General features: G+C 41.0%; 1 protein-coding gene and 2 non-coding genes across 3 annotated transcripts; 2 read left to right on the forward strand and 1 right to left on the reverse strand.

The window, feature by feature from the left end:
- The first annotated feature begins 5705 nt into the window (after window positions 1–5705).
- TRNAY-GUA lies at window positions 5706–5790 on the forward strand. Its single transcript is given in 2 exon segments — window positions 5706–5742; window positions 5755–5790. It is a non-coding gene; the product is annotated as a tRNA-Tyr (tRNA).
- Window positions 5791–5839: 49 nt separating this feature from the next.
- TRNAD-GUC lies at window positions 5840–5911 on the reverse strand. The gene has a single exon. It is a non-coding gene; the product is annotated as a tRNA-Asp (tRNA).
- A 6447-nt stretch (window positions 5912–12358) lies between these two features.
- On the forward strand, window positions 12359–15765 carry LOC109181086 (spermidine hydroxycinnamoyl transferase-like). Its single transcript, XM_019330843.1, has 2 exons — window positions 12359–13164; window positions 15009–15765. Exons 1-2 carry the CDS (start codon window positions 12359–12361, stop codon window positions 15571–15573), a joined length of 1371 nt encoding a protein of 456 aa, XP_019186388.1. The 3' UTR covers window positions 15574–15765.
- The last annotated feature ends 11061 nt before the right edge of the window (window positions 15766–26826 follow it).

Here is a 26826-nt window from a genome sequence, read left to right on the forward strand (position 1 = left end):
GAGCCATTTAATTAGGCAAATTATACCGTGCACCAGGGCGCACAATGCATGGGCCCAAAACGACGTCGTTTTGTACCTTTTCGCGTATTTGCTGTTAACTCCTTAAAAAAAATTCATGTTTCGAATGTACAGAATTGTATAATAGAATGCACAGAATTTTATACCTGAAAACACAGAATTTTATAACTGAATACACATAATCTTTTTTAAAAGGATAATACACATAATCTAACATAATACATAATATACATAAACTCTTAACATAATACACATAAACTCTTAACTCTTTAAAAAAAAATCAATGTTTCGAATGTGCATAATTATATAATACAATGCACATAATTTTATACCTGAAAACATATAATTTTATACTTAGAAACATAGAATTTTATACTTAGAAACATAGAATTTTATAACTGAAAATTCTCATGTTTCGAATGTACAGAATTATATAATAGAATGCATAGAATTTTATACCTGAAATTAACAAAACGATGTCGTTTTGGGAGGTGTGGGGCGCACTTTGCTATGTGCACCCTAGTGCACGGTATAACGATTGATTTAATTAATCCAATCAAATAAATATTAATCCAATTAGTCCAATCAAAATAATTAATTTAATAATTAGATATCCACCCCAACTCAATAGTATCATTTAAATTTTCCATGCTTACAATGCTTAAATAAAAGATTGAATTGAACGAGTTCAATAATAATGCTTCAATTGTATTATTGAAAAAGTTCTCATTAAGTCTTACACATAAAAGATGTTTAAAAAAAATCTTTAAATTAATATATTCTCCCACCCCTTTTAGGCTTTAACTCATTTGGGACGCAAGTGATATTAGAGGACGTGACTTAGTTTGACTCAATCCCTCTTGATTACTAGGTTGATCCTTATATTCAAAATTAGTACATATGCATTTATCAAAAATCATTTTGAAAAATGGAATGATTGAAAAATTAGCATGTAAGCACATCTATAGTATTCCTTACTAGTATAATACTATAATACGTTCAATGGCTGCATTTCACCAAGTCTTGGACTAATGTGATGAAGGTGGAAATGGAAATAAAAAATAACTAATAATGAAGGATCAAGAAGGTATGTGTTAGAGCTTAGTCTCGTAAACCCCAATTTGTAATTGACAAGATTATAATGGCAAAATAGATAGGTTAGATCGGTCTAGTACTAGTTAGTATGCTGATTGAAGATATGGCAGAACAGAATCTACACAAGAGCCTTTGGAAACTAACTACACTGATCGACTTACCTTCTACAGCTGGCCAGAGAGCAGTTACGCGCCCTGAGGTTATTTTACAAGAATATCCATCTCTGGCTGAAATACCTCAATGGTAAGACAACAATTCATGCTATATGAAATATCTTATGATTACTTGTCTTACAAGCTCAGCTCCAGAGTATTATATATATTGGTTAGGGAGAGACTTCAACAAAGGAGAAAGTACTACAAGTGATAATCTTCAAGATTTGAATATCAAGAAACTCTCTTTACGGTTTACAAGAGATATACTCGAAGAAATCATTTTCTCAAGACATTACTGATGATATGAAGTTGAGAAGTCTCTTGAGAAGAAAACTCTACAAACCTTTATTCTTGGACCCTATTCTATACTACTGTGGTGCAGTGGTGAGTGAGTTAGTGAGACAGACAGCAACAATTCGGATCTCCAAAAAGGGATTTTTTGGACAACTGAAGCATGGCACTTCTGACTTCGATAATCCTCTATAGCTTCATCAAATAGGGTTCATATCGTGTGAGGTATATCGCACATTGGGTTGAGAATGTGTTCTCTTACTGTATGTATGATTTGCTGTTGAGATAGTAGATTGGACTCAGGGGTAGATCCAGAAATTTTTGTCAGTGGGGGCGTAAGATTAAAAATCAATGAGGTATTTTGAAAAAAAAAAATACTTAGAGCGAGGTCAAGTCATAAATATTGTTAATTAGGATAAAAAATTAAAATACGTCAAAATGAGATAAAAATATTCAAAAATATGAAATATAATTAATTAGATAAAATAATTCGAATAGAAAATATATTACGGAGTATACTTGCTTCGGACGCATGGTGTGATCTATTTCCTCAGGCGAAAGCGAATTCGACCATTGCCTCCAAAAGTGACCATATGCCACTCTATCTTGAAATTCACCCCAAGTGTTCCATTCGCCCCAAAGGCAGATTCCGCTTTGTGAATTTGTGGTTGAGGGATACAACGAGTAGAGAGATAATGATTGAAAGTTGGTCCAGATCAAGTGGCCAACACCTTATTGGCATGGTGGAGGCGATTTGGAATTGGGGCAAATATTTTGCTAAGGATTTCAATAGAAAGTTACAGTACAGGAATACCCATATGGAGAGGACGAAGGGCAGACGCGATTCACATGGGATATCTCTATTTAAGGAAGCTCAAGCCTAGTACATTCGTGTCATACACCATCAAAATGATTATTGGCGCCAACGAGCTAAACAGTTATGGCTTCAGGAGGAGAACAGTAACTCATCATATTTCCACAACACAGTGCGAAGGAGGTGGCAGAATAATCATATTCCCAGATTGCGTGATGACAATGGAGATTGGGTCGAGAGAGGTAATAACTTCGACTCTCTGGTTATCTCCTATTTTGATAAATTATTGAGTCCTGTCAAGGGTCGTATGGATCCTATTCTTTATAATGTTGTGTCAAAAGTTTCAATTGAAAAAAATTATGTCCTGGGCGAGGGTGGTTTTGCAAGAAGTCAAGTTCGCTATTTTTTACATGAAACCCGAGTTTCTTTCAATGTTTTTGGGATATTTTAGGCCCTAAATTGTTGATCTTCTACAATGAATGTTTTAGAAAATGTTCCATCCTGGGTCATCTTAATCTCACCCAGATTGTCCTTATCCCTAAAAACGCTAAGCCTGAATGTATGGGATTTGCGTCCAATTTCCCTTTGCAATATCCTGTATAAAATTGTGTCGGAGATCCTTGCCAATCGTCTAAAACCTTTACTCCATTCCCTTGTCTCTGAGTCTCAAACAACTTTTATTCCGGGTATGTTGATTACAGATAATGTCATGGTTGCGTATGAGGTTAACCACTACTTAAAAATGAAAGCACAGGGGAAAACTGGTTTTGTAGGGGTCAAGCTTGATATGAACAAAGCTTATGACAAGGTCAGATGGGAATTCCTAAGGGTTGTTCTATACAAGATGGGCTTTTCAGATTGGGTGGTGCAATTCATCTGGGAGTCAATTTCCTCGGTTGAGTATAGGTTTCTACTTGAAGGGAGGGAAGTTGGGGATGTTATTCCTAAGAGGGGTTTGCGTTAGGGAGATCCTTTATCCCCTTACTTGTTCATTCTTGTTCTGGAAAATTTTGATTCTATTATCCAAAGTAAGGTTAGGGAGGGTCTTCTACATGGTGTTTCTGTTGCTAGGGGTGCACCCATTATTACCAATCTTTTCTTTGCGGATGACTACTTTATCTTTTGTAGAGCCTCTCCAACTAAATGCAATGTCCTAAAAAAATATTATTTAGTCCTTCTTTGAAGCCTCTGGACAGTCTACAAATGCTGTTAAATCTGATATTTCTTTTAGTAAAAATATGTTCCCAAGGAGCTAAGGGTAGTTGTGTGTGTTAGCTTGGGCATGAGGGAAGGAAATTTGATTGGTAACTACTTGGGTTTGCCCTCTCTAATTGGTATAAACAAAAGAGAAATCTTGGGTTTCATTCGTGATAAGGTTATGGGTAGAATTAAGGGTTGGCTGCCAAATTCCTTTCTAGAGCTAGTCACGAAGTCTTCCTTAAGAATGTCATACAAGCCATCCCATTTTATGCTATGAGTGTTTTTCTTATCCCGGTTGAGTTGGGGAAGGAGATTGAAAAAATCATGAATGCTTATTGGTAGGGTTATGAAGGGGAGAGATGTAGGGGTATTAGATGGAAGGGTTGGGAAGCTTTATGCATAATAAAACAATGGGGGTGATTGGTTTTTAGGAGGATACGTGAGTTTAATATTGCTCTATTTGGGAAATAAGCATGGAAATTGATCCATTACCACGAGTCTCTTCTAGCTAGAGTTTACAAATCCAGATATTACCCAAACCATGACTTTTTTTTTTTTTATTTTTTTTTATGCTAAACTTGGCGGGAACCCTTCTTTCATCTAGAGGAGTATCCTTGAGTCTTAGAATGTGCTAAGAAGTGGCGTTAGGTGGAGGGTAGGTGATGGTGCATCTATTTCAGTCTGGAATGAACCTTGGTTGCCTAATGATGATTGTCTTTAATTCGAACTCCTTTGGCAGATTATCTGAGAGAAGCCAAGGTGAAGAATCTGTTGAATATGGAAAAAACTAATTGGGATATGGAGCTGCTTGAAGATATCTTTGTTCATGAGGATGTGGTTCTGATAAGGAATATCCCTATTGCCGAGGGTAAACATGAGGATAAGCTTATCTAGAAGGAGGAGGAGAAATGTGATTATTCCGTCAAGAGTTGTTATAGGAAGCTCCAGGGAACCTTTAATTCTCAGCAGATCCCTTTCTGGACTGCTATGTGGAAGATGAAACTTGCTTCTAAGATTAAGCTTTTTATTTGGTAGTTGTGCTCTGGCTCCCTCCCAACCACTGATCATTTAAGAATGAAATGTGTGCAAGTCCCTTCATTTTGCCCATTGTGTGCCTCTGAGGACGAATCAACTTTTCATCTATTTGTGCGATGTCCATGGGCGAGACAGTGTTGGGATTGTGTTGGTGGAATTGATTATTGTGGCTGTCATTCTTTTGCTGAGTGGATGGAAATGTAATTCAAGACACTACCAGCTAACCAATTGTGCTTTTTAATCACCATCTATTGGAAATTTTGGAGTGCGTGTAATGAGAAGGTCTGGAATCTGATTAATATTCCAACTTATATTATTGTCCGAGAGGCGCAGACTTTCCTACAAGAGTAGCAGGCTGTTACTTTTGGGGAGAGACATGCCCCATCATTCTAGGCGAGCAAGTTGTTCACTGGACCAAACTCCCAGCTGGTTTAAAGAAGATAAATGTTGATGCAGCTGTGGATTCTACAAACAACAAGATGGGCTTTGAGCTGGTCCTTAGAGATGGTGAAGGAACTTTCATTGCTGCTAGACATGTGTCGTGCTACGGTGTCTTTAAGCCAGCTGAAGTAGAGGCGATGGGTGTGAAGGAAGCACTGAAGTGGCTTAAAGAACTCAATGAGAACCACGTGGAAGTTGAGTCTGATTCACTGAAAGTGATCAAAGGAATCCAGAATACCTCGACGATGGCATCTTTCGATCTTATTATTAATGACATTGGGGAAAATAGCTAGAGATTTTGTTAATCTTAGCTTTGTGTTTGCTAAATGATATGCGAACAGGGTGTCCTATTTTCTTGCTAGGGATGCCTTATTCAAGTCTAATCATGTGGACTGTTTCTTGATCACCTTTTCCTTACTTGTTAATATTTTGGAGCCTGAGATTTAAGTAATCGAAGTTTCTCATTTTCATAAAAAAAAAAAAAAAAAAAAAAAAACCTTTATTCATTCTCATTCCAATTCCCATGTTTAAACCTAACACACCCTAAGTATTCAAGACACCAAATTTAAGAGTAAAGTTTTAATTCCCTTATGTTGGCACGTTGAAGCCATTGATCCTCATATAAATATCAAAAAGTTCGAGTGTTTACTTTAAACCCGACCTTAGCTCAGTTGGTAGAGCGGAGGACTGTAGTGAGTGCTGTTAATCCTTAGGTCGCTGGTTCGAATCCGGCAGGTCGGATTTCGTTTTTGTATATATTTTCGTTCATACTATATAAAATCACGAATATCGCCGTTGCCGGGGATTGAACCCGGGTCACCCGCGTGACAGGCGGGAATACTTACCACTATACTACAACGACTTTTGCTCTTTATTTTAAAAACTTCATAGATTATAAATATTTCTGTTCAAATCTCACATCAAATACCATGTTCAATTAAGACGATATAATTCATAAAATGTGGTAAAGGACGTGTGCAACTCAAATAGTCAAAATACTATCAACGAGGTGTTATTTAAGCACAAAATACTTGGCCATCGTCATTTTGCTTAGAGTAAATATCTAAAATAGTCCCTCGACTATAGCTAAATTCACAAATTGATCCTCGACTTTCAATTTCAACCAATTAAGTCCTTAACTTTGTAATTTTGACACAATTTGGTCCTCCATCTATTTGACTGTTTGTTGACCGTGATCGACGATCTCCAGAATAACCTTCAGCTCTCGTCGGAGCACGTGGAGGCATCCAGGATGACGTTGCACTGGTTCAGAAACACGTCGTCTTCTTCACTCTGGTACGAACTCAACTACATTGAATCCAAATGGAGGATGAAGAAAGACGATCAGATTTGGTAGATTGCTTTCGGCAGTGGATTCAAATGTAACAGTGCGGTCTGGAAATGCAACTAGAACCTTAAAAAATTGACGATGGACCATGAAATTACATATATATCCTCAAAAATCACAGTCAACAAACGGTCAAACAAACAGAGGATCAAATTGTGTTAAAATTACAAAGTTAAGGACTTAATTAGTTGAAATTGAAAGTCGAGGACCAATTTGTGAATTTAGCTATAGTCGAGGGACCATTTTGGGTATTTACTCTTTTGCTTAAAACAACTAAAACTTCAAATTACGAGAATAAAGGTTTTAAAAATACAAAATTAAAAAATTAAGATAATTGATCCTAATATAATGACATTCAAAATACCAAAATGAACAAAAAAAATCAAAACAAAAGTAAAAATGTATTAATCTAAACTTAAAAATCAAATGACCAATAAGATGAAATGATACTCGTTTTTAATTAAGGAATGAGATTTTTAATTGTAAACTAATCAAATCTTATAATTGTATTTTAAAAAATTATCAACCAAACACTAACTATAATTTTAATTCACATTCCTAATGTGTAAACCCTTAACCAAACATACCACAGAGATTTTGATTGTGTACACTAACTAACAAAGGTTTCAACGTGCGAACACATAAGAATTACGACTTTCCCCTTAAATTTGATAACTGGCCAATAGATTTGCTAATTAAGGTGGATTGGATCTCAAAAAATTTTAATAATTAAAGGATTAAATTTTACTTCAAAAGTATTACATTTTTTCTGATTAGTATTATATTTTGGGTCACACTTGTGTGAGACTGTCTCATAGATCCTTATTCATGATACGGGTCAGATCGAGCCCGGTCAACATGCAAATGTAATACTTATATGCACAAATGTCGTACTTATATGCTCAAATGTAATACTAATAAGGAATACTGTGTTTGTTACTTATAAAGGAAAATGTAATATTTTTGAGGAAAAATGTAATACTTTTACATTTCGATGTAAAATTATTATATTTTTCATCAAAATTATTACATTTTTCCTAGTAAGTAATGTTGGCAAGTGTTTATTACTTATAAAGGAAAATATAATACTTTTAAATCAAAATATAAAAGTGTTACATTTTTCCTTAAAAGTATTGTGTTTACCCATATAAGCAATAAATACTTTATTCCATTTGTGCATATAAGTATTCCATTTTCATTCTGACCCGACCCGTCTCACGGTGAGACGGTCCTACATAAGTTTTTGCTTTGTATTTTTTAATATAAGTATTACAGTATAAGTATTACATTTTCATATTAACCCGACCTGTCTTACGAACAAAGATCTATGAGGCGGTCTCACATAAATTTTTACCAAGTAAATGATTTTAAAGGTGAGAAGCAAATATGAAAAAAAAAAAATCAATATTCAAGGGAATTTTAGTGGAATTGACTCTGAGATTTTTGTATTTGTAGTTTTTATTTTTGTATATATTAGGGGCCGTTCATGCATGGGACAAGATAGGATTGAATTAGTGCATTTTTTGATTGGTTTCTCTTTGTAATCTAGTGGATTTCTTCTTCCATATATCAAGGTGAACCCATATCCTAATGTTCACAATTTACATACTAAATCTTTACAATATATCTTTTAAATTTTCATAATTTGTATATTAAGAACACACACTTTTAACATATATATAATTGATTACCTTGTTTTGTATTCACAAGTTCCTTTCAAATACTGCAGTCACACAATATTAAGAGATTATAAATTATGTATTTTTGATATAGCAATTGTGAACTTTTAAAATATAAATTGTATTTTTAAGTCATCAAAACACATAACAGATGTAGGAATGAGTTTGTGAATACAATACAGGATCGTCAAATCATTGTTTAGGACCAGGGTCCACCTTGGTCCATGGTATAACAACTCATGTTTAGGGGTAGTTTAGTACATGCATGAGGCTCCAAGGATTAATTGTTCCTACAGTAGTGCCTTGTCTGTTTTCATATTCTAATATAATCCAAAAACTTGGAACTATTCATCTTCTATCTCTCTCATTGGCAGGGACGGAGCCAAAAATTCGGTTGAGGAGAGGCGAAAAAGTAGGGATGGATTCAAGAAATTTTTTCAATAAAGGCGAAACATTAAAACAAAAGAGATAATTTAAAAAAATAAATAAATTACCTAAGAAATATAGTTGTAAATATTGTTCGATATGAGCGAAAAATAAAACAAATCGAAAGTTTATAAAAATATTCATAACAAAATATGAAACATAATTAATTTGATAAAATAATTTGAATAGAAACACATTATAAATTACACATCTCATTATTAATATAAAATAAAGAATGTTATAAGGTAATCACCTTAGCCGCCTGCAGTACCCTGCGGGCTTGTGGGTGGAGGGCAACGCCATGAAGTAGGAGGTTTTAAGGTACTTTAATTCGATATTTGCTTCTAATAACAGTGTGGGTGATTTGTTGAATCTGGTCGCTAGCCGTGTGAGTGCTGATTGTAACAACCAGCTGTTAAAGCCTCTTGAAGTTGTTGAGGTGAAGGCTGCTTTGATCTCTATGGCATCTGAGAAAGCACCGGGACTGAACGAGATGTCACCGTCTTTTTATTAGTCGTTTTGGAATGACTTGGTTGATTTCGTGAAAGCCTGCTTTGTTAGCTGTAGTCTGCCCCAGGGAATGAATGACACTAACATCTGCTTAATACCGAAGAAAAAAGTGCCCGAGAAGGTCTCGGATTTGAGGCCAATAGTGTTGTGCAACGTGGCGTACAAGGTTTTTGCAAAGGTTATAGCTAACCGAATGAAAGGGGTCTGGATTCGATTATATCGCCATCCTAGATTGCATTTGTCCCGAATCGCCTTATAACTGATAATATAATGGTTGCAGGTGAGGTAGGACATTATTTGAGAAGGAAATGGGATGGGCTTACAGGCTGGGCGGCTTTGAAGCTGGACATAGTGAAGGCCTACAACAAAATGGAATGGGGGGGTTTTTAGAGGGTATTCTAGTAGAACTAGGATCTGCCCATGGGTGGGTTGATCTTGTGCTACTCTGTGTCACGTCCATCAATTACAGTGTTCTAGTAAATGGGGAGTCTGTTGGGTTGGTTACTCCTACGAGAGGGATACGCTAGGGCGATCCCTTATCGCCCTATTTGTTCATCGTTTGTGCAAAAGGTTTGTCGCTGTTACTGCAACAGAAAGAGGCCCAAGGGTTCGTTCACGATGTGAAGGTTGCGAGAAGTGTTCCGCCAATTTTGCACCTTTTCTTTGCGGACGACAGCCTCTTATATTTCAAAGCTATCGGTGTGGAGGCACTCGTGGTACGGGACTGCTTAGCGTGGTATGGGGAGGTTTCCGGGTAGATGGTAAACTTTGACAAATCAAGCATTATGTTCATCGGTAACACAGCGCCGGGAATAAGAAGTCATGTGGCGGCGATTTTTTGTGTATGGGAGGTTCAGGATTTTTGTGGATACTTGGGATTGCCCTCATTCCTTAGGCGGAACCGAATAGCCGTGTTCAGGTACATTGAGCAGAAAGTGCGTGAGAGGGTGTGCTCATGGCAGAAGAAGTTCCTATCCCGTGCGGGCAAAGAGGTGCTACTGAAGAGTGTTGTGCAGGCAATGCTGATCTTCTCGATGTCAGTCTTTCTGCTACTTGTTTCTGTATGTACATCCATTGAGAATATCATGAACAAGTATTGGTGGCAGCATGGAGGATCCACAAGCCGAGGCATTCACGGGTTGAGTTGGGCACGCATGGTTGTGCCTAAAATGCAAGGTGGGCTTGGGTTTAAGCGCTTACACGAGTTGAATGTAGCATTGCTGGCGAAACAAGGATGTCGTCCATTGACCTCGCCTCATGCTTTGATGACCGGAGTTTTGAAAGCCAGGTATTTTCCTAATGATCATTTTTTAAATGTCAACATTGGGAGTAATCCGAGTTATATCTGGCGGAGCATTCATGCGGGACAAACTTTACTTCATCAGGGTGTTATTCGCAGGGTAGGAAACGGTGCACTTTACTTCGTCAGGGTGTTATTCGCAGGTGGGAAACGGTGCAGACACGCTGGGTTGGGGCTGGCCCTAGCTGTTGGGTGGGAAACGGTGCAGACACGCTGGGTTGGGGCTGGCCCTAGCTGTTGGATCACACTAATCCAGTTTTAGAGACTGAATGTGTTGACGGGTTGAGGGATGCACGGGTGATTAATTTGTGCAATGAAGCAGGACAATGGGATGAGGAGGTAATTAGTGATTTGTTTTATCCGGTTGGTGTTGGAAAGGGAAACGGGGATGAGGAGGTAATTAGTGATTTGTTTTATCCGGTTGGTGTTGGAAAGGGAAACGGTGCAGACACGCTGGGTTGGGGTTGGCCCTAGCTGTTGGATCACACCAATCCAGTTTTAGAGACTGAATGTGTTGACGGGTTGAGTGATGCACGAGTGATTAATTTGTGCAATGAAGCAGGACAATGGGATGAGGAGGTAATTAGTGATTTGTTTTATCCGGTTGGTAATGAAGCAGGACAATGGGATGAGGATGAGGAGGTAATTAGTGATTTGTTTTATCCGGTTGGTAATGAAGCAGGACAATGGGATGAGGAGGTAAGACAATGGGATGAGGATGAGGAGGTAATTAGTGATTTGTTTTATCCGGTTGGTAATGAAGCAGGACAAACGGGTTGAGGGATGAGGAGGTAATTAGTGATTTGTTTTATCCGGTGACGGGTTGAGGGATGAGGAGGTAATTAGTGATTTGTTTTATCCGGTTGGTGTTGGAAAGGAGAAGGAGATATCCATGATAGTATATGGTAAACAATGGTTACCGGTTACTCACGAGTACTATAGCACAGCCTTGGAAGCGGTGTGCTTGAGGAGTGAGATGGTGGTTTGGTGGTTGATTGGCGGTGGCGGCGAAAAACATATTGTGGTTTGGTGGTTTTTCTTTTGCTGCTCTTTCTAAACAGATTGTGGTTTGATGGTTTTCCATAGACGCCAGAGGTTCACCGTTAATTCCATTGCCGCCTCTCCGACGCCGTTGGATGCCGAGGACATAATAAGGCGCTAGAAATTTCTTGCTTGGCTTTTCCTCCACAATAAAATAGCTTCTTGACGGAAAATCCTCCTAATGTGGACTAAAATTGAAACACTTTTAATAATAGTGGGTGTAATGTGGCAAAAATAATTATGGTGGACAAAAATTGGAAAGACCCCTATAATAGTAGGACTAAAAATGAAATTCACTCCAACTTTTATTATAAATTATATCATGGATCAAGATTTTCCATGCTTATTGTGCACCTTAATTTATATTATGTAAACACTGCCCCCCACTAAGGCTCGATCTCATGACTTCTCATATGGGAGAGTCACTGCTTGTCATCTGAACCCGTACAAGGTGCTTAGCAACTGTAAATATATAATCTGAACTAGAATTCAAAATTCACATCGTGAACGCCTAGGTATAATATAATATCGTTACTTCCATTAGATTTGGTGAAAATTTGTATTTTTATTCCTAAGTTATAAGATAATTATAGGATTTGTCTTTACTTGTTAGTCGTGCTCATTTCTTATCCCTAAGTTATAACTAACGTTACAAATTTCGTCATTTTTCTAATAAAACATTAGGGATAAAATTTGCAACGCTAATTATACCTTAAAGTGACGAGAATTGAACATAATCAATAAATATGAACGAATTATACAATTGCCTATAAGTTATGAATGAAAAGTGTAATTTTTTAAAAAATAGGGAATAAGAAGATAAGTGCAGGACTAAGCCCACATTCATCAATTGCCGACAAAGCTGCGAGAATGGTCTTTTCATCATTGAATTTTTCAACCAAAAAATTAAATTTTTCAACTGTCTAATCGATAATAAGTCCCTCAAATACAATCAAGAATTATTCCAACTTTTTTAAGTAGAAAAAAAAAATACATATATATATAATGAAGGTGAAAGTTAAGAGGTCTTACGTAGTAAAACCATCAGAGCCAACATGGAGTGGGCTTCTCTCCTTATCCGAGCTCGATCAGATCGGAACTATGATGTACGTTAAAATCCTCTATTTTTACACTACTCCTTCCACATTATCCCCAGACGCCATTATCCACTCCTTGCGGCTCTCTCTCAGCCAAGTCCTGGTGCATTTTTACCCCTTTGCCGGTCGCCTGAGCTGGACTACTGCCGCCTCCGGCGGCGGCACAGCCCTCGCGCTCAACTGCAACGGCAATGGCGCCGTCCTCGTAGAGGCGGAATCCGACGCCGTGTTGGCCGATCTCGGGGACTTCTCGCCCGGCCCCGAGTTTAACCACTTGGTTCCTAGCGTAGACTACAGCGGTGTTGATCCTATTCCAGATATTCCCTTGTTCGCGGGGCAGCTCACTAAGTTCAGATGTGGAGGGATCAGCCTTGGGTTTGCGATATCTCACGTTGTGGCTGACGGACAAGGCATCTCCCATTTTCTCTTCGAGTGGGCTAATCTTGCCTCCGGGAAACCATTGAGCTCCGCCCCTTTTCATGACCGGAGACTTCTCCGGGCAGGAGAATCATCATCATCATCATCTCCCCAGGGAGGTCGTCGGATTTTCCATCATTCTCCTCCGCTTATCATTGGCCAGTCCAGCAACGAAAGCGAGAGGATGAAGGAAACCAAAGTATCCACACTGAGATTAAGTAAACCACAGATTCATGCACTCAAAGCTGCCGACAACAATGGTCGGAGTTGTAACGCCAAACTGCGAGGCTATACCAGGTAGTGGAGTATTGACTTTAATTCATATTCATAATTAAAAAACTTGAATCGAAATATATTTAGTATTTGATTTATTTGAAGGGAAAGTGGCGCTTTTTACCCCTGAGTTGTATACTTATAGCATTTTTTCCCCCTCAATTATTTAAGTGGCTCTTTTTCCCCTTGAAATGTTAAATGGACATATTTACCCTTAAAATAAATATTTAAAATAAATATTTCATTTATTTTTCTTCTCCAACAAATTATTACTATAATTTGATTCAAACCAAACAGATACTATAGCAACCAAACCAAAATATTCCAATTACAATTTAGAATCAAAACACGATATTTAGAGTTTATTAAAATCGTGAATCGGAATGGCCGGTTCATGTTCCGAACTGAAAAAATAAAATACATTTATTATTGAATTTAGACTATTTTAAAATAAAAAATAAAATTTTAAACTAAAAACGGTTCAAAATCGCGAACCGGATCTGGAACCGTCGGTTCACGATTCAGGATCCAGTTTTTTTTATTCATAAATTTAATAAATTGAAATTCAAATATTTGGTTCTAGATCTGAATCATAACAGAAAAATTTTAATTCGATTGTTATAGTGTCCGGTTCAGTATGAACCGAACCGTGGTCATCGCTACATATACGCAATGATTTGTTGGAGAAGTAAAATAAATAAAATGTTTACTTTAAGGGTAGAAATGTCAATTTAATATATCAGGGGGAAAAACCACCACTTTTAAAATAATTGAGGGGGCTAATGTGCTTACATAAATAATTGAGGGGGAAAAAGTGCTATAATGATATAACTTAGGGGGAAAAAGTGTCATTTTCCCTTATTTGAATGCAGGTACGAGGTGATAAAGCGTCCACATATGTGTGTGAGAGAGATAGAATAACAACCACATCGACAATAATGTCACATGGGGTCCTCTGATTATAGTGATTTTGCTACGTTTGGTCCTAAATTTTTAGAGTGCTCATCTGTGGTCCTTCTACTTTCAAATTTAACCATCTGTGGTCCAAGTTAACCACCCATGGTCCTTCAACTATTAAATTTTAACCAACCATGGTCCTTTCAAGAAGACTATGGCTGGTTAAATTTCGAAACTTGAAAGGCCATGGGTGGTTAATTTAGACCACGAATGGTTAAATTTAAAAGTCAACCACTATACTTGGAGGACCTCAGATTGTATTAACTTATTATAATAATAATAATAATAATAATAATAATAATAATAATTATTATTATTATTATTATTATTATTATTATTATTATTATTATTATTATTCCATATTATAATAAATATACATATTTATATTAAAGAGTTATTAATTAAGGACAACTCAGATATAAACAAACATACATGTGTGTATGTATGCATAATAATAATAATAATAATAATAATAATAATAATATTATTATTATTATTATTATTATTATTATTATTATTATTATTATTATTATGAAAAATCTTTTTGTATATAATAGCTAACACACTACTGGAAATTCTGAAATTTCCGACCACCTGAAAATGATCTTAAATTAAGTTGATACCAAAAAGTCCAAAAAGTGGTCGGAAATAGCAACAAAGGTTTTTCCGGATACCAAAAGTGGTCGGAACAAGACTTTCAACTTGATTTATGATCACTTTCAGGTGGTCGGAAATTTCAGAATTTCCAGTAGTGACAGCTAACAACTAATTTACCAAAATAATTTTTTATAATCAGATAATGCTATCAACTAACTAAACACAGTAATCAAATCAGGTAATTTAACATCTATTTACAAACACCCCATTAAAAAAATGGAATTCAGATTGGTATTGAATTTATTTGAATTCAGGTACGAGGTGATAACTGCCCACATATGGAGGTGCGCATGCAAAGCGCGAAGCCATAAACCCCAGCAGCCGACGAATTTAAGCTTCTGTGTGGACATCCGCAGGCGAATGGAGCCTCCATTGCCGGATTCCTATTTCGGGAATGCGATCATTGATGTGGTGATCCATGGCGTCTCGGGGGAGATTATCTCCAGGCCACTACAAGACGTGGCTTCTAAAATACGTGATGCAATCGATGGTGTAACCTCGGAGTACGTGAATTGTGCAATAGATTTTTATAGAAATGAAGGGGATGTGATTAAGAGGCAAGAATTAGGAACCTTCTTTGTTGGGAATCCAAATCTGAGCGTTATAAACTGGGTGGGTCTTCCGAATCACGGACTGGATTTGGGGTGGGGGAAAGAGATTCATATGAGCCCTGGTCATGACTGTGATGGGGACGTTTTGATCCTTCCAGATGGAATTGGTGGGGATGGGGAAGGCTCATTACTGGTTGCGGCATGTTTTCAAGTCGATCACATTCAAGATTTCAATAAATATTTCTATGAAGATATCAACAATTTGTAGAGCAGGCTGTAGAATCGTTATAACGTACACCAGGGCGCACAATCAAAACGATGTCGTTTTTTATGTTAAGATTCTATGTGTATTATATTAAGAGTTTATGTGTATTCTGTTAAAAGTTTATTTGTATTATGTTAAGAGTTTATGTGTATTATGTATTATGTTAGATTATGTGTATTATGTTATGAGTTTATATGTATTTGACTATACAATTCTGTACATTCGAAATACAATTTTCTTTTTAGAAGTTAATGGCAGAAACGGGAAACGAAATTTCAAAAAAAAAAAAAAAAAAAAAAAAAAGAAGATACAACGACATCGTTTTTGCTATGGCGCACAATGCATTGTGCGCCCTAGTTCACGATATAATTTGCTGAGACTGTACTTACTGGTCGATGTATATATCATGTATGTAGATTCAATTGATATTATATTTACAGCATGTTTGGTTCACGAAATGAATTTGGAGGGAATATGATTGCTATTCCACAAGGAATTGAAATGGTAAGGAACAGAACAGAAATTATATTATATTGTTTGGTTGGTAATAGACTTTAGGAATTGTATATATTCTAGTCTTTGGATGGTTAAAGAAATAGAAATTGAATAGGTTTTAAAGACATAAATACCCTTATACAAAATAATAATGATTATGAATATGATATTATGTTATACCGAGTGTTATGATGAGAATATAATTGTGTTGTATTCAATAATAATGTCTGAGAGGACATGGAGTGAATATATAGAGATGCTAGATAGAGTCCTTGTCTAACACGAATAATATAGTCCTAGTCTAATATGAATAATAGAGTCCTAATACTCCAAGCACAAGTTTGGTCAGCCAAAACATTGAACTTGGAACGGAGTAAATTAAAACGTACAAACGAAAGAGACTTAGTAAAAATATCCGCTATCTGATCTTTGGTAGAAATAAAATTAACTTGTAATTCCTTCTTTGCTACTTTATCGCGAACAAAGTGGTAGTCGATCTCAATGTGTTTGGTGCGAGCATGAAACACCGGATTAACACATAGATAAGTAGCACCCAGATGATCACACTAGAGTTTGGGCGCAGAAGGTGGCGCAAACCCGAGTTCCTTCATCAGAGATACGAGCCAAGTAACCTCTGCAGAAACATCAGCGAGTCCTTTGTATTCTGCCTCAGTTGAGGAACGAGCCACAATACGCTGTTTTCGACAAACCCATGAGACAAGATTGGTCCCCAAAAACACAGCAAAAGCACTGGTAGATTTTCGTTCATCAGGATTGCCAGCCCAATCGGAATCAGAATAAGCATGAATATCCAGAGAGGGAGAGGAAGTAATTTTAAGACCGAGATGTAGTGTCCCATTTACATACCGTAACACCCTCTTGAGAGCCGCCCAATCCGCAGTGGAGGGAGAGTGCATGTGCTGACACAAACGATTGGCTGCATAGCAAAGATCAGGACGAGTTACCGTAAGATATTGTAGAGCACCTGAAAAGCTGTGATACTGAGTGGGATCAGCATATGGCACCACGGCACCAGTCACGGCCTTTGCGGTTGAAACCGGAGTGGCCACGGGCTTGCAATCAACTATACCTGCCCATTTTAAAATATCTTTCATGTACCGTTGTTGAGACAGAAGCATGCTACCAGACAACGGAATAGTCTCAATACCCAGGAAAAAAGAGGGCACTCCCATATCACGAACTTTAAATTCAAGAGCCAACTTGTCAATAAGATCAGTCACATGAGCCGAATCAGAACCCATAACCAAAATATCATCCACATAAACCAGAAAATATAGACGAGTATTGCCATGTGAACATATAAATAAAGATATATTATATTACTCTTGGAAGGTGAGAAACCAACAGAAATCAGAAAATCATGCAAACGTGTGAACCAAGCACGGGTAGCTTGCTTAAGCCCATACAAAGAACGTTGAAGGAGACAAACGTGCCCGGGCATCGTTTTGTCTTCATAGCCAGGGGGCTGGCGCATATAAACTGTCTCAGTGGGATTGCTGTTTAGGAAAGCATTGTGTATGTCTAGCTGTCGAATAGTCCATCCACGAGAAATAGCTAGGGATAAGAGAAGACGTACCGTAGTCGGTTTAACAACGGGACTAAAGGTCTCAAAGAAATCATCACCAGCAATCTGATTGAATCCCTTGGCAACTAACCGAACCTTGTAACGCTCAATCCAACCATCAGCCTTTCTCTTGGTTCTAAACACCCACTTACATCCAACTACATTCATACTTGATTTAAAGGGAACAAGCTGTAACACCCCAGATTTTCAGGATATTTAAAACTTATAAAATAAAGGTGAAATCTCGTTGAATCCCAAAACATAGTACAAGAGTATGGGGTGCTATGCCACACCTAAGCTAGAGAACTCAGGTGCACAGGCTAACTGACTAATATCCTCAAATAGTATCAGTACTAAATCATGGCACGCAGGCCGAAAGGGAAAAACTATCTAAGCTACGTCCAAGCTTCTAGCGCGCTCCAGTGAACTACTCGTTGTGCCTGAAAGCCAAATATATCTGTTCAGCGAGAGATGCTGGTAACCCACTCCAACGCGTTGAAATACAATACATATAGAGATATATATAGATATACGAAAACCATTTTGAAGCATGAAGATATATCCTATGAGACTCTAGCTTTTAAAACCGGGAATGACTCGACAGACAAGGCTAGACAGAAGCGACAGTCATAACAGGCGTATACAATCCACAACAGGTAAGACAGATAAAGCTGAGCATAATTAATAATCATAACCCAACATAAACAATCCCCAGATAAATCCCTTAGTCACATCCCCCAATATACTCATAAACACAACTCCTCCATATCTCATCACATAGCACACTTTGTTGGCGCCACAGGACCAATCGCATGCCCATACATGAGGGTCAGCGCATATAGCTCTGACACGGCCCCGCAGCACCCTGCCCCGTCTCACATTACGGAGGAGCCGATCGCAACCGACTGATGGACCTTTGTCCTACATAATATTTATATACCTGACCGGTCTTTACCAGCCTGGTTAACAGTTGGGATGGTTCTCAGCCCATTCAACTGCCCGTATAGTGGACCTTTGTCCTATATAATATTTATATACCTGACCGGTCTCTACCAGCCTGGTTAACAGCCGGTATGGTTCTCAGCCCATCCGACTGCCCGTATAGTGGAACTTAGTCCTATATAATATTTATATACCTGACCGGTCTCTACCAGCCTGGTTAACAGCCGGTATGGTTCTCAGCCCACCCGACTGCCCGTATAGCCCGATTGATCTCAACCAATTCGGGGTGACACGCACACATAACACGTAGCAAGCACATGCAACCCACATTAACATATTGGGAAGGGGAGGAAACGTATAACAAAACCTATGCGTGATCCTTCACATGCTAAGAATAGTCCTAAGGGGTTCATACTCCTTTCACCTAGGTCAGCGGGATACCAATTCAACTAGCATGCAATATATAAGACTCATACAACCTACGAACGGTACCCGAAATATCAAACTAGACATAGGCACGATAGACGGAGTCCGTTGGGACACCACGGGGGTCGGGGTAACATCAAACAGGGAAGCCAAGATCCCTAACTAGGGTGCAAACCAGCGGGTAGCCGGTGGGTGAGGGATCACCCGCCGGCGGTAACAAAACCGGGCAGCGGGTGCCCGGCGGGCAGCTGCCCGCCCGCCGGCTGCCCGCTGCCGGCGTTGCCCAAGGAGGCCGCGGGTAGGTGGCGGGTCCCCTACCCCCACCTACCCCCCACTGACTCTTTTCATCAAGAAACGCCCCGGGAACCTTTGTGGAACCCGAAACCATGCTTGGACACTTTCAAACGCAATTGATAACACACGTATACAATTAACGGATCAAAATCAGGAAACAATCGGCACATAACCTATCATGCTTTTCTAAACATAATAAACACCCAATCATGCGAATTCCCACCCAATATACCAAGAATAATTCCATACGATACAACCTAGGGTTCTAATCACTTTTATGCCAACAAGAATTCGATTCGTCTTCTAATTACAGGATTCGGTATAAATAACACATAAGTATCAAGAACGCCATACAATTATCAAGAACTCCACCTACGGGGGTCGGGGAAACATCAAACGGGGAAGCCAAGATCCCCAACTGGGGTGCAAACCAGCGGGTAGCTGGTGGGTGAGGGATCACCCGCCGGCTGCCCGCCGGCGGTAACAAAACCGGGCAGCGGGTGCCCGACGGGCAGCTGCCCGCCCGCCGGCTGCCCGCTGCCGGCGTTGCCCAAGGAGGCCGCGGGTAGGTGGCGGGTCCCCTACCCCCCACTGACTCTTTTCATCAAGAAACGCCCCGGGAACCTTTGTGGAACCCGAAATCATGCTTGGACACTTTCAAACGCAATTGATAACACACGTAGACAATTAACAGATCAAAATCAGGAAGCAATCGGCACATAACCTATCATGCTTTTCTAAACATAATAAACACCCAATCATGCGAATTCCCACCCAATATACCAAGAATAATTCCATACGATACAACCTAGGGTTCTAATCACTTTTATGCCAACAAGAATTCGATTCGTCTTCTAATTACAGGATTCGGTACAAATAACACATAAGTATCAAGAACGCCATACAATTATCAAGAACAACATACAATTATCAAGAACTCCACGTAATCGTTAAGAACACCATAATTATCAAGAATCTCCCGATATCAAGATCACCCATGGAATTATCCCATCAGTCATCAATAATAACATCACAAATCATCAATACACAATAATATGGGGAAATCCTACGGGGGAAATCATAGCTATGAAAATAGGTTTTTTTGAGACATGGGTTACCTCTTAGCCTTAATTAATTCCTTGGCTATGAAGGGTCTTTCTTTAAGCTTTCTTGCTTTCTTGATTTCTTCTAGGGGGATTCTTGGAGCTCTTTGGGGTGGTGGGCGTTATTCTTGTGGTGGGGGTTTCTAGGTGCCCCTTAAGTCCCCTATTTATATATTTAGGTGTCCTCGTTAGGAACTAATATTATGGGCTTGCTAGTTCTATTTCTTTTGGGACTAAGGATTGGGTTTAGGGATAAGGGCCCGTGGACTATGGTGGGCCTTCCTAATTAATTATTGTGATTTAATTCTTTCTTTTGGGTAATTGATTAAATGATTTAATTGATCTTAGGGGTCGTAACACGGGGTGTTACACTCTCCCCCCCTTATTGGGAAGCTTCGTCCCCGAAGCTTGGTCCTTGCCGAGTGACTTTCTCTTAGTTACCTGGTGTGAAAAGTTCGGGGTAGCGTTCCCTCATTGTGTCTTTGAGCTCCCACGTTGCTTCCTCGGTCCCATGGTTGGTCCAGAGGACTTTCACCATTTCTATGGCTCGGCGACGGGTGTTTCTTGTCTTGGTGTCCAGGATCCTCACGGGTCTTTCTTCGTATACTAGTGACTCGTCGAGGTTCACGACCTCGGGTTGAAGCAAGTGGCTCGGGTCGTGTACGTATTTCTTTAGCTGGGATATGTGGAATACGTTGTGTACTCGTTCTAGTTCGACGGGTAGGGCGAGGCGATAGGCTAGGTTCCCAACTTTTTCTATGATTTCATAGGGGCCGATAAATCGAGGGCTGAGCTTTCCTTTCCTTCCGAATCTCATCACCCTTCGTGTGGGCGAGATTCTCAACCAGACCTTGTCCCCGGTGTTGAACTCGGCTTGTTTTCTCTTTAGGTCGGCATAGGACTTTTGGCGGTCCTGGGCAGCCTTCATCCTCTCCCGGATGTGCTTGACCTTGGTGATTGTGTCCTGTAGGTGTTGGGGCCCTAGTGTTATTGGGTCGACCATGTCTTCCCAACATAAGGGGGTTCTGCACTTTTGTCCGTATAGAGCTTCGTAGGGTGCCATACGAATGCTCGCGTGGTAGCTGTTGTTGTACGAGAATTCAATAAGGTCTAGGTGTTCCTCCCATGTCCCTTGAAAGTCCAACACGCAGGCTCTTAGCATGTCTTCGAGAGTCTGAATGGTCCTCTCGGTTTGGCCGTCCGTGCTTAGTTTTAGTTGTGTCCCCAAGGCTAATTGCAGTGATTTCCAGAATTGTGAGAGGAACCTGGAGTCTCTATCGGATACGATGTTTCGGGGGACTCCGTGATACTTCACTACTCGGCTCAAGTAGGCTTGGGCCAGTTGTGTCATTGTCCACGTTTCCTTCATGGCGATGAATCGCGCTGTTTTGGTTAGTCGGTCCACTATGACCCAAATCTTATCCTTGCCGGTCTTCGTTGGGGGTAGTCCTCCGACGAAATCCATGGATATGGAATCCCAATTTCCTTGTGGTATCTCAAGGGGTTGTACGAGTCCCTTGGGCTTGCATCGTTCGGCCTTCACCCTTTGGCAATTCAGACACCTGGCCACGAAATCCGCGATTTCCTTTTTCATGTTGGGCCACCAAAACGACCTTTTTACATCTTGGTATAGTTTGTCACCCCCTGGGTGAACCGAGTATGGGGAGTTGTGTCCTTCCTCCAAGATTTGTTGCTTCAAGTGGGGGTGCGTTGAGGGCACGCACCACCTACCTTGGTAACGGAGACTGCCGTCTTCGTGTATTTTAAAGGGTCCTTCCTTCCCCTGGGTTAGGTCGAGGCGGATTTTATCTAGTTCCGGATCCTGCTGTTGCCCTATTTTGATTTCCTCGAAGAGCGTAGGCATGACTCGTGTGTTGAATAAGTGGATGTCGGGGTGGTTTTGACCTTGTTTTATTATTTCCAAATTCAGTCTTTGGAAGTCCCTGTATAGTTGGTCCGGTAGGATCCAAGTGATGTTGAGGGAGTGGTTAGTCTTCCTGCTTAGTGCATCCGCCACCACGTTAGCTTTTCCCTCATGGTATTGGATGTCCAGGTCGTAATCCTTTATGAGTTCTAACCACCTCCGTTGTCTCATGTTTAGGTCTTTTTGGGTGAAAATGTACTTTAGGCTATTATGGTCCGTGTAAATCTTGCATTGCACCCCGTATAAGTAATGCCTCCAAATTTTTAATGCGAACACGATGGTGGCTAGCTCGAGGTCGTGGGTGGGGTAGTTTTCCTCATGGGTTTTGAGCTGCCTGGATACGTAGGCTATTACTCGGCCTTTTTGCATTAGCACGCACCCCAGCCCCTTCTTGGATGCGTCACTGAAGACCTCGAATCCTTCCTCCCCGGAGGGGATGGCGAGTACAGGTGCCGTGGTTAACTTATCCTTCAATTCTTGAAAGGCCGAGACGCAGTCGTTGTCCCATTGGAAGGGGGTTTCCTTTTTCATGAGTTTGTTGAGGGGTTGGGCTATCCTGGTGAAGTCGGGTACAAATCTCCTGTAGTAGCCCGCCAAGCCTAGGAAGCTTCGGACTTTGGTGAGTGAGCTTGGTGTGGTCCATTCTTTAACGGCACGGATCTTGGCGGGGTCCACCTTAATCCCTTCCTTGGTTATCACGTGACCCAGGAAGGCCACGCTGTCTTTCCAAAATTCGCATTTAGAGAATTTGGCGTATAGTTGGTGCTCCCTTAGAGTTTGCAGGGTTATGCGGAGGTGTCTTTTATGTTCTTCCTTGTTTCGGGAGTAGACTAGGATGTCATCAATGAATACAATGACGAAGTCATCCAAGTGGGGTCGGAATACTCGATTCATGAGGTCCATGAATATGGCAGGCGCGTTGGTGAGTCCGAAGGGTATTACGGTGAATTCATAGTGACCGTAACGTGTCCGGAAGGCTATTTTCTGAATGTCCGGTTTGGCCACCTGTATTTGGTGATATCCGGATCTTAGATCAATCTTTGAGAATACCCCTGCCCCTTTAAGTTGGTCGAACAAGTCGTCGATTCGGGGAAGGGGGTACTTATTCTTTATCGTGACTTGGTTAAGTTCCCTGTAGTCGATGCATAGGCGCATGCTCCCATCTTTCTTTTTAACAAACAACACTGGCGCTCCCCATGGGGAGGTGCTAGGACGGATGTAGTCCTTGTCTAGCAATTCTTGCAGTTGCGTCTTTAGTTCCTTCATTTCTTTTGGTGCTAATCGGTAGGGAGGTTTAGAAATTGGGGCAGCGCCTGGTACGAGATCTATGGTGAACTCGACTTCTCTGACTGGGGGTGCCCCGGGGATTTCGTCCGGGAAGACGTCGGTGAATTCGTTTACCACTGGGATGGTTTGTGGTTCGGGGGTTTTGGTGCTGAGGTCCTCGACCGAACATAGGAAGGCCTCGCTTCCCTTGTTTAGGTATTTCTTCATTTTCATCATGTTCACCACTTTGATCCCGGCTTCCTGGTGGGTTCCATGGTAAGATACCCTCTTACCGTTTAGTCCCCGTAGGACCATTTTTTGTTCTCCGCATAGGATTTGTGCTTGGTATTTCCCTAGCCAATCCATGCCCAAAATCACTTGTACCCCATCCAGTTTGAATTAGATTAAGTGGCTGGGAAATTCCACCCCCTGTATGGTGATCATTATATTCTCGTACATGCGGTCGCATTCTAGGATTTAGCCGGAGGCCACTTTGACCTGGAGTCGGACCTTGGTGCTGGTGTTGAGGCCGAGCCGAGTGGCAAACTCGGTTGCTATAAACGAGTTGGTAGCCCCCGAGTCAAATAACACTGTGGCGGGGGTGGCGTGTACTAGGAAGGTTCCGGAGACTATGTTGCTATCCCCAATTTTGGCTTTGCTTAGAGTAAGGATTCTTCCTTGAGCGGTTGGCGCTGTGACTTGGCGGGGTGAGGCGGCCCTGGGGCTTTTTAGGCCGCGGGTGGGGTTCATGTGATTTCCTTCTGATTTCCTTTTGTTTCCCAGGCGTGTTTCCCGGGGTTGGTTTGGCACTTGTTGTAGTTGGGATGCCTTGTCATAGGTTTCCCTGAGGGTTCCTGGCTCTTGTGTGGCCAGGACTTTTTGATATTCGGGGTCAAGGCCTGTTATGATCCTTTCGATCCTGATCCTTTCGGTGGGTACTAGCTCGGGGACGAGGCGAGCCAGTCGGCGGAATTGTTGGTAGTATTCCGCGATCGAGGTTGCACCTTGTCTTAGGTAGAGGAATTCTTCGTATATGGTGGCCCTTAGGTGGTTGGGATAGAATTGTTCTCGTAGCCGCGCTTTTAGGGTTTCCCAGTTGAATCCGGGGTCTTGTTCGCAGGTGGGTCCTTCGTGAGTCCACCAGGTGTCGGTCTCGTGTCTGAAGTAGAAGGAGGCCATTCTTACTTGGTGGTCCTCGGGGCATTTAGTTGCCCTGAATATCTTGTCGAAAGTTCCGATCCACTCCTCGAGGGTCGTGGGATCTTCGTTTCCTGAGAGGGTGGGTGGTTGGTGCGTCGAGATTTGTTGGTGGATCTCCAAGTTCTCGTTTGGTAAAGGCTGGGGAGCGGTAGTACTTAGTGCCTGGGCAATTTGGGCCAGGCGTTGCAGATTCTGAGTCAGGAATTCCTCGGTGGGGAGTTTCGGTGTTCCTACCTGTCTCCTTCTCGGTGCCATCCTGGAGTTCATAGGTCGATGTTATTTTGCGTCCTTACCTTGATGCAATAAGTGAAGGGGGAGTTTCTTTAAGTTTAGAAAGGGATAAAGTGAGGAGAGGTTATGTGTAGGTTTCACAATCTCACCGCGCGTCCTAAGATTCCTAAATCCTATGTTCCTAAGTACCTAGTGTTTAAGCTTAAGGTCCTAAGGTCTGATCTTAAGAGTCTTATCCTAGGGTCAACTTTTAGGCTCTGATACCAACTGTAACACCCCAGATTTTCAGGACATTTAAAACTTATAAAATAAAGGTGAAATCTCGTTGAATCCCAAAACATAGTACAAGAGTATGGGGTGCTATGCCACACCTAAGCTAGAGAACTCAGGTGCACAGGCTAACTGACTAATATCCTCAAATAGTATCAGTACTAAATCATGGCACGCAGGCCGAAAGGGAAAAACTATCTAAGCTACGTCCAAGCTTCTAGCGCGCTCCAGTGAACTACTCGTTGTGCCTGAAAGCCAAATATATCTGTTCAGCGAGAGATGCTGGTAACCCACTCCAACGCGTTGAAATACAATACATATAGAGATATATATAGATATACGAAAACCATTTTGAAGCATGAAGATATATCCTATGAGACTCTAGCTTTTAAAACCGGGAATGACTCGACAGACAAGGCTAGACAGAAGCGACAGTCATAACAGGCGTATACAATCCACAACAGGTAAGACAGATAAAGCTGAGCATAATTAATAATCATAACCCAACATAAACAATCCCCAGATAAATCCCTTAGTCACATCCCCCAATATACTCATAAACACAACTCCTCCATATCTCATCACATAGCACACTTTGTTGGCGCCACAGGACCAATCGCATGCCCATACATGAGGGTCAGCGCATATAGCTCTGACACGGCCCCGCAGCACCCTGCCCCGTCTCACATTACGGAGGAGCCGATCGCAACCGACTGATGGACCTTTGTCCTACATAATATTTATATACCTGACCGGTCTTTACCAGCCTGGTTAACAGTTGGGATGGTTCTCAGCCCATTCAACTGCCCGTATAGTGGACCTTTGTCCTATATAATATTTATATACCTGACCGGTCTCTACCAGCCTGGTTAACAGCCGGTATGGTTCTCAGCCCATCCGACTGCCCGTATAGTGGAACTTAGTCCTATATAATATTTATATACCTGACCGGTCTCTACCAGCCTGGTTAACAGCCGGTATGGTTCTCAGCCCACCCGACTGCCCGTATAGCCCGATTGATCTCAACCAATTCGGGGTGACACGCACACATAACACGTAGCAAGCACATGCAACCCACATTAACATATTGGGAAGGGGAGGAAACGTATAACAAAACCTATGCGTGATCCTTCACATGCTAAGAATAGTCCTAAGGGGTTCATACTCCTTTCACCTAGGTCAGCGGGATACCAATTCAACTAGCATGCAATATATAAGACTCATACAACCTACGAACGGTACCCGAAATATCAAACTAGACATAGGCACGATAGACGGAGTCCGTTGGGACACCACGGGGGTCGGGGTAACATCAAACAGGGAAGCCAAGATCCCTAACTAGGGTGCAAACCAGCGGGTAGCCGGTGGGTGAGGGATCACCCGCCGGCGGTAACAAAACCGGGCAGCGGGTGCCCGGCGGGCAGCTGCCCGCCCGCCGGCTGCCCGCTGCCGGCGTTGCCCAAGGAGGCCGCGGGTAGGTGGCGGGTCCCCTACCCCCACCTACCCCCCACTGACTCTTT

Source organism: Ipomoea nil, unplaced genomic scaffold, assembly GCF_001879475.1.
Source record: "Ipomoea nil cultivar Tokyo-kokei standard unplaced genomic scaffold, Asagao_1.1 scaffold1043, whole genome shotgun sequence".
NCBI classification, from domain to species: domain Eukaryota; kingdom Viridiplantae; phylum Streptophyta; class Magnoliopsida; order Solanales; family Convolvulaceae; genus Ipomoea; species Ipomoea nil.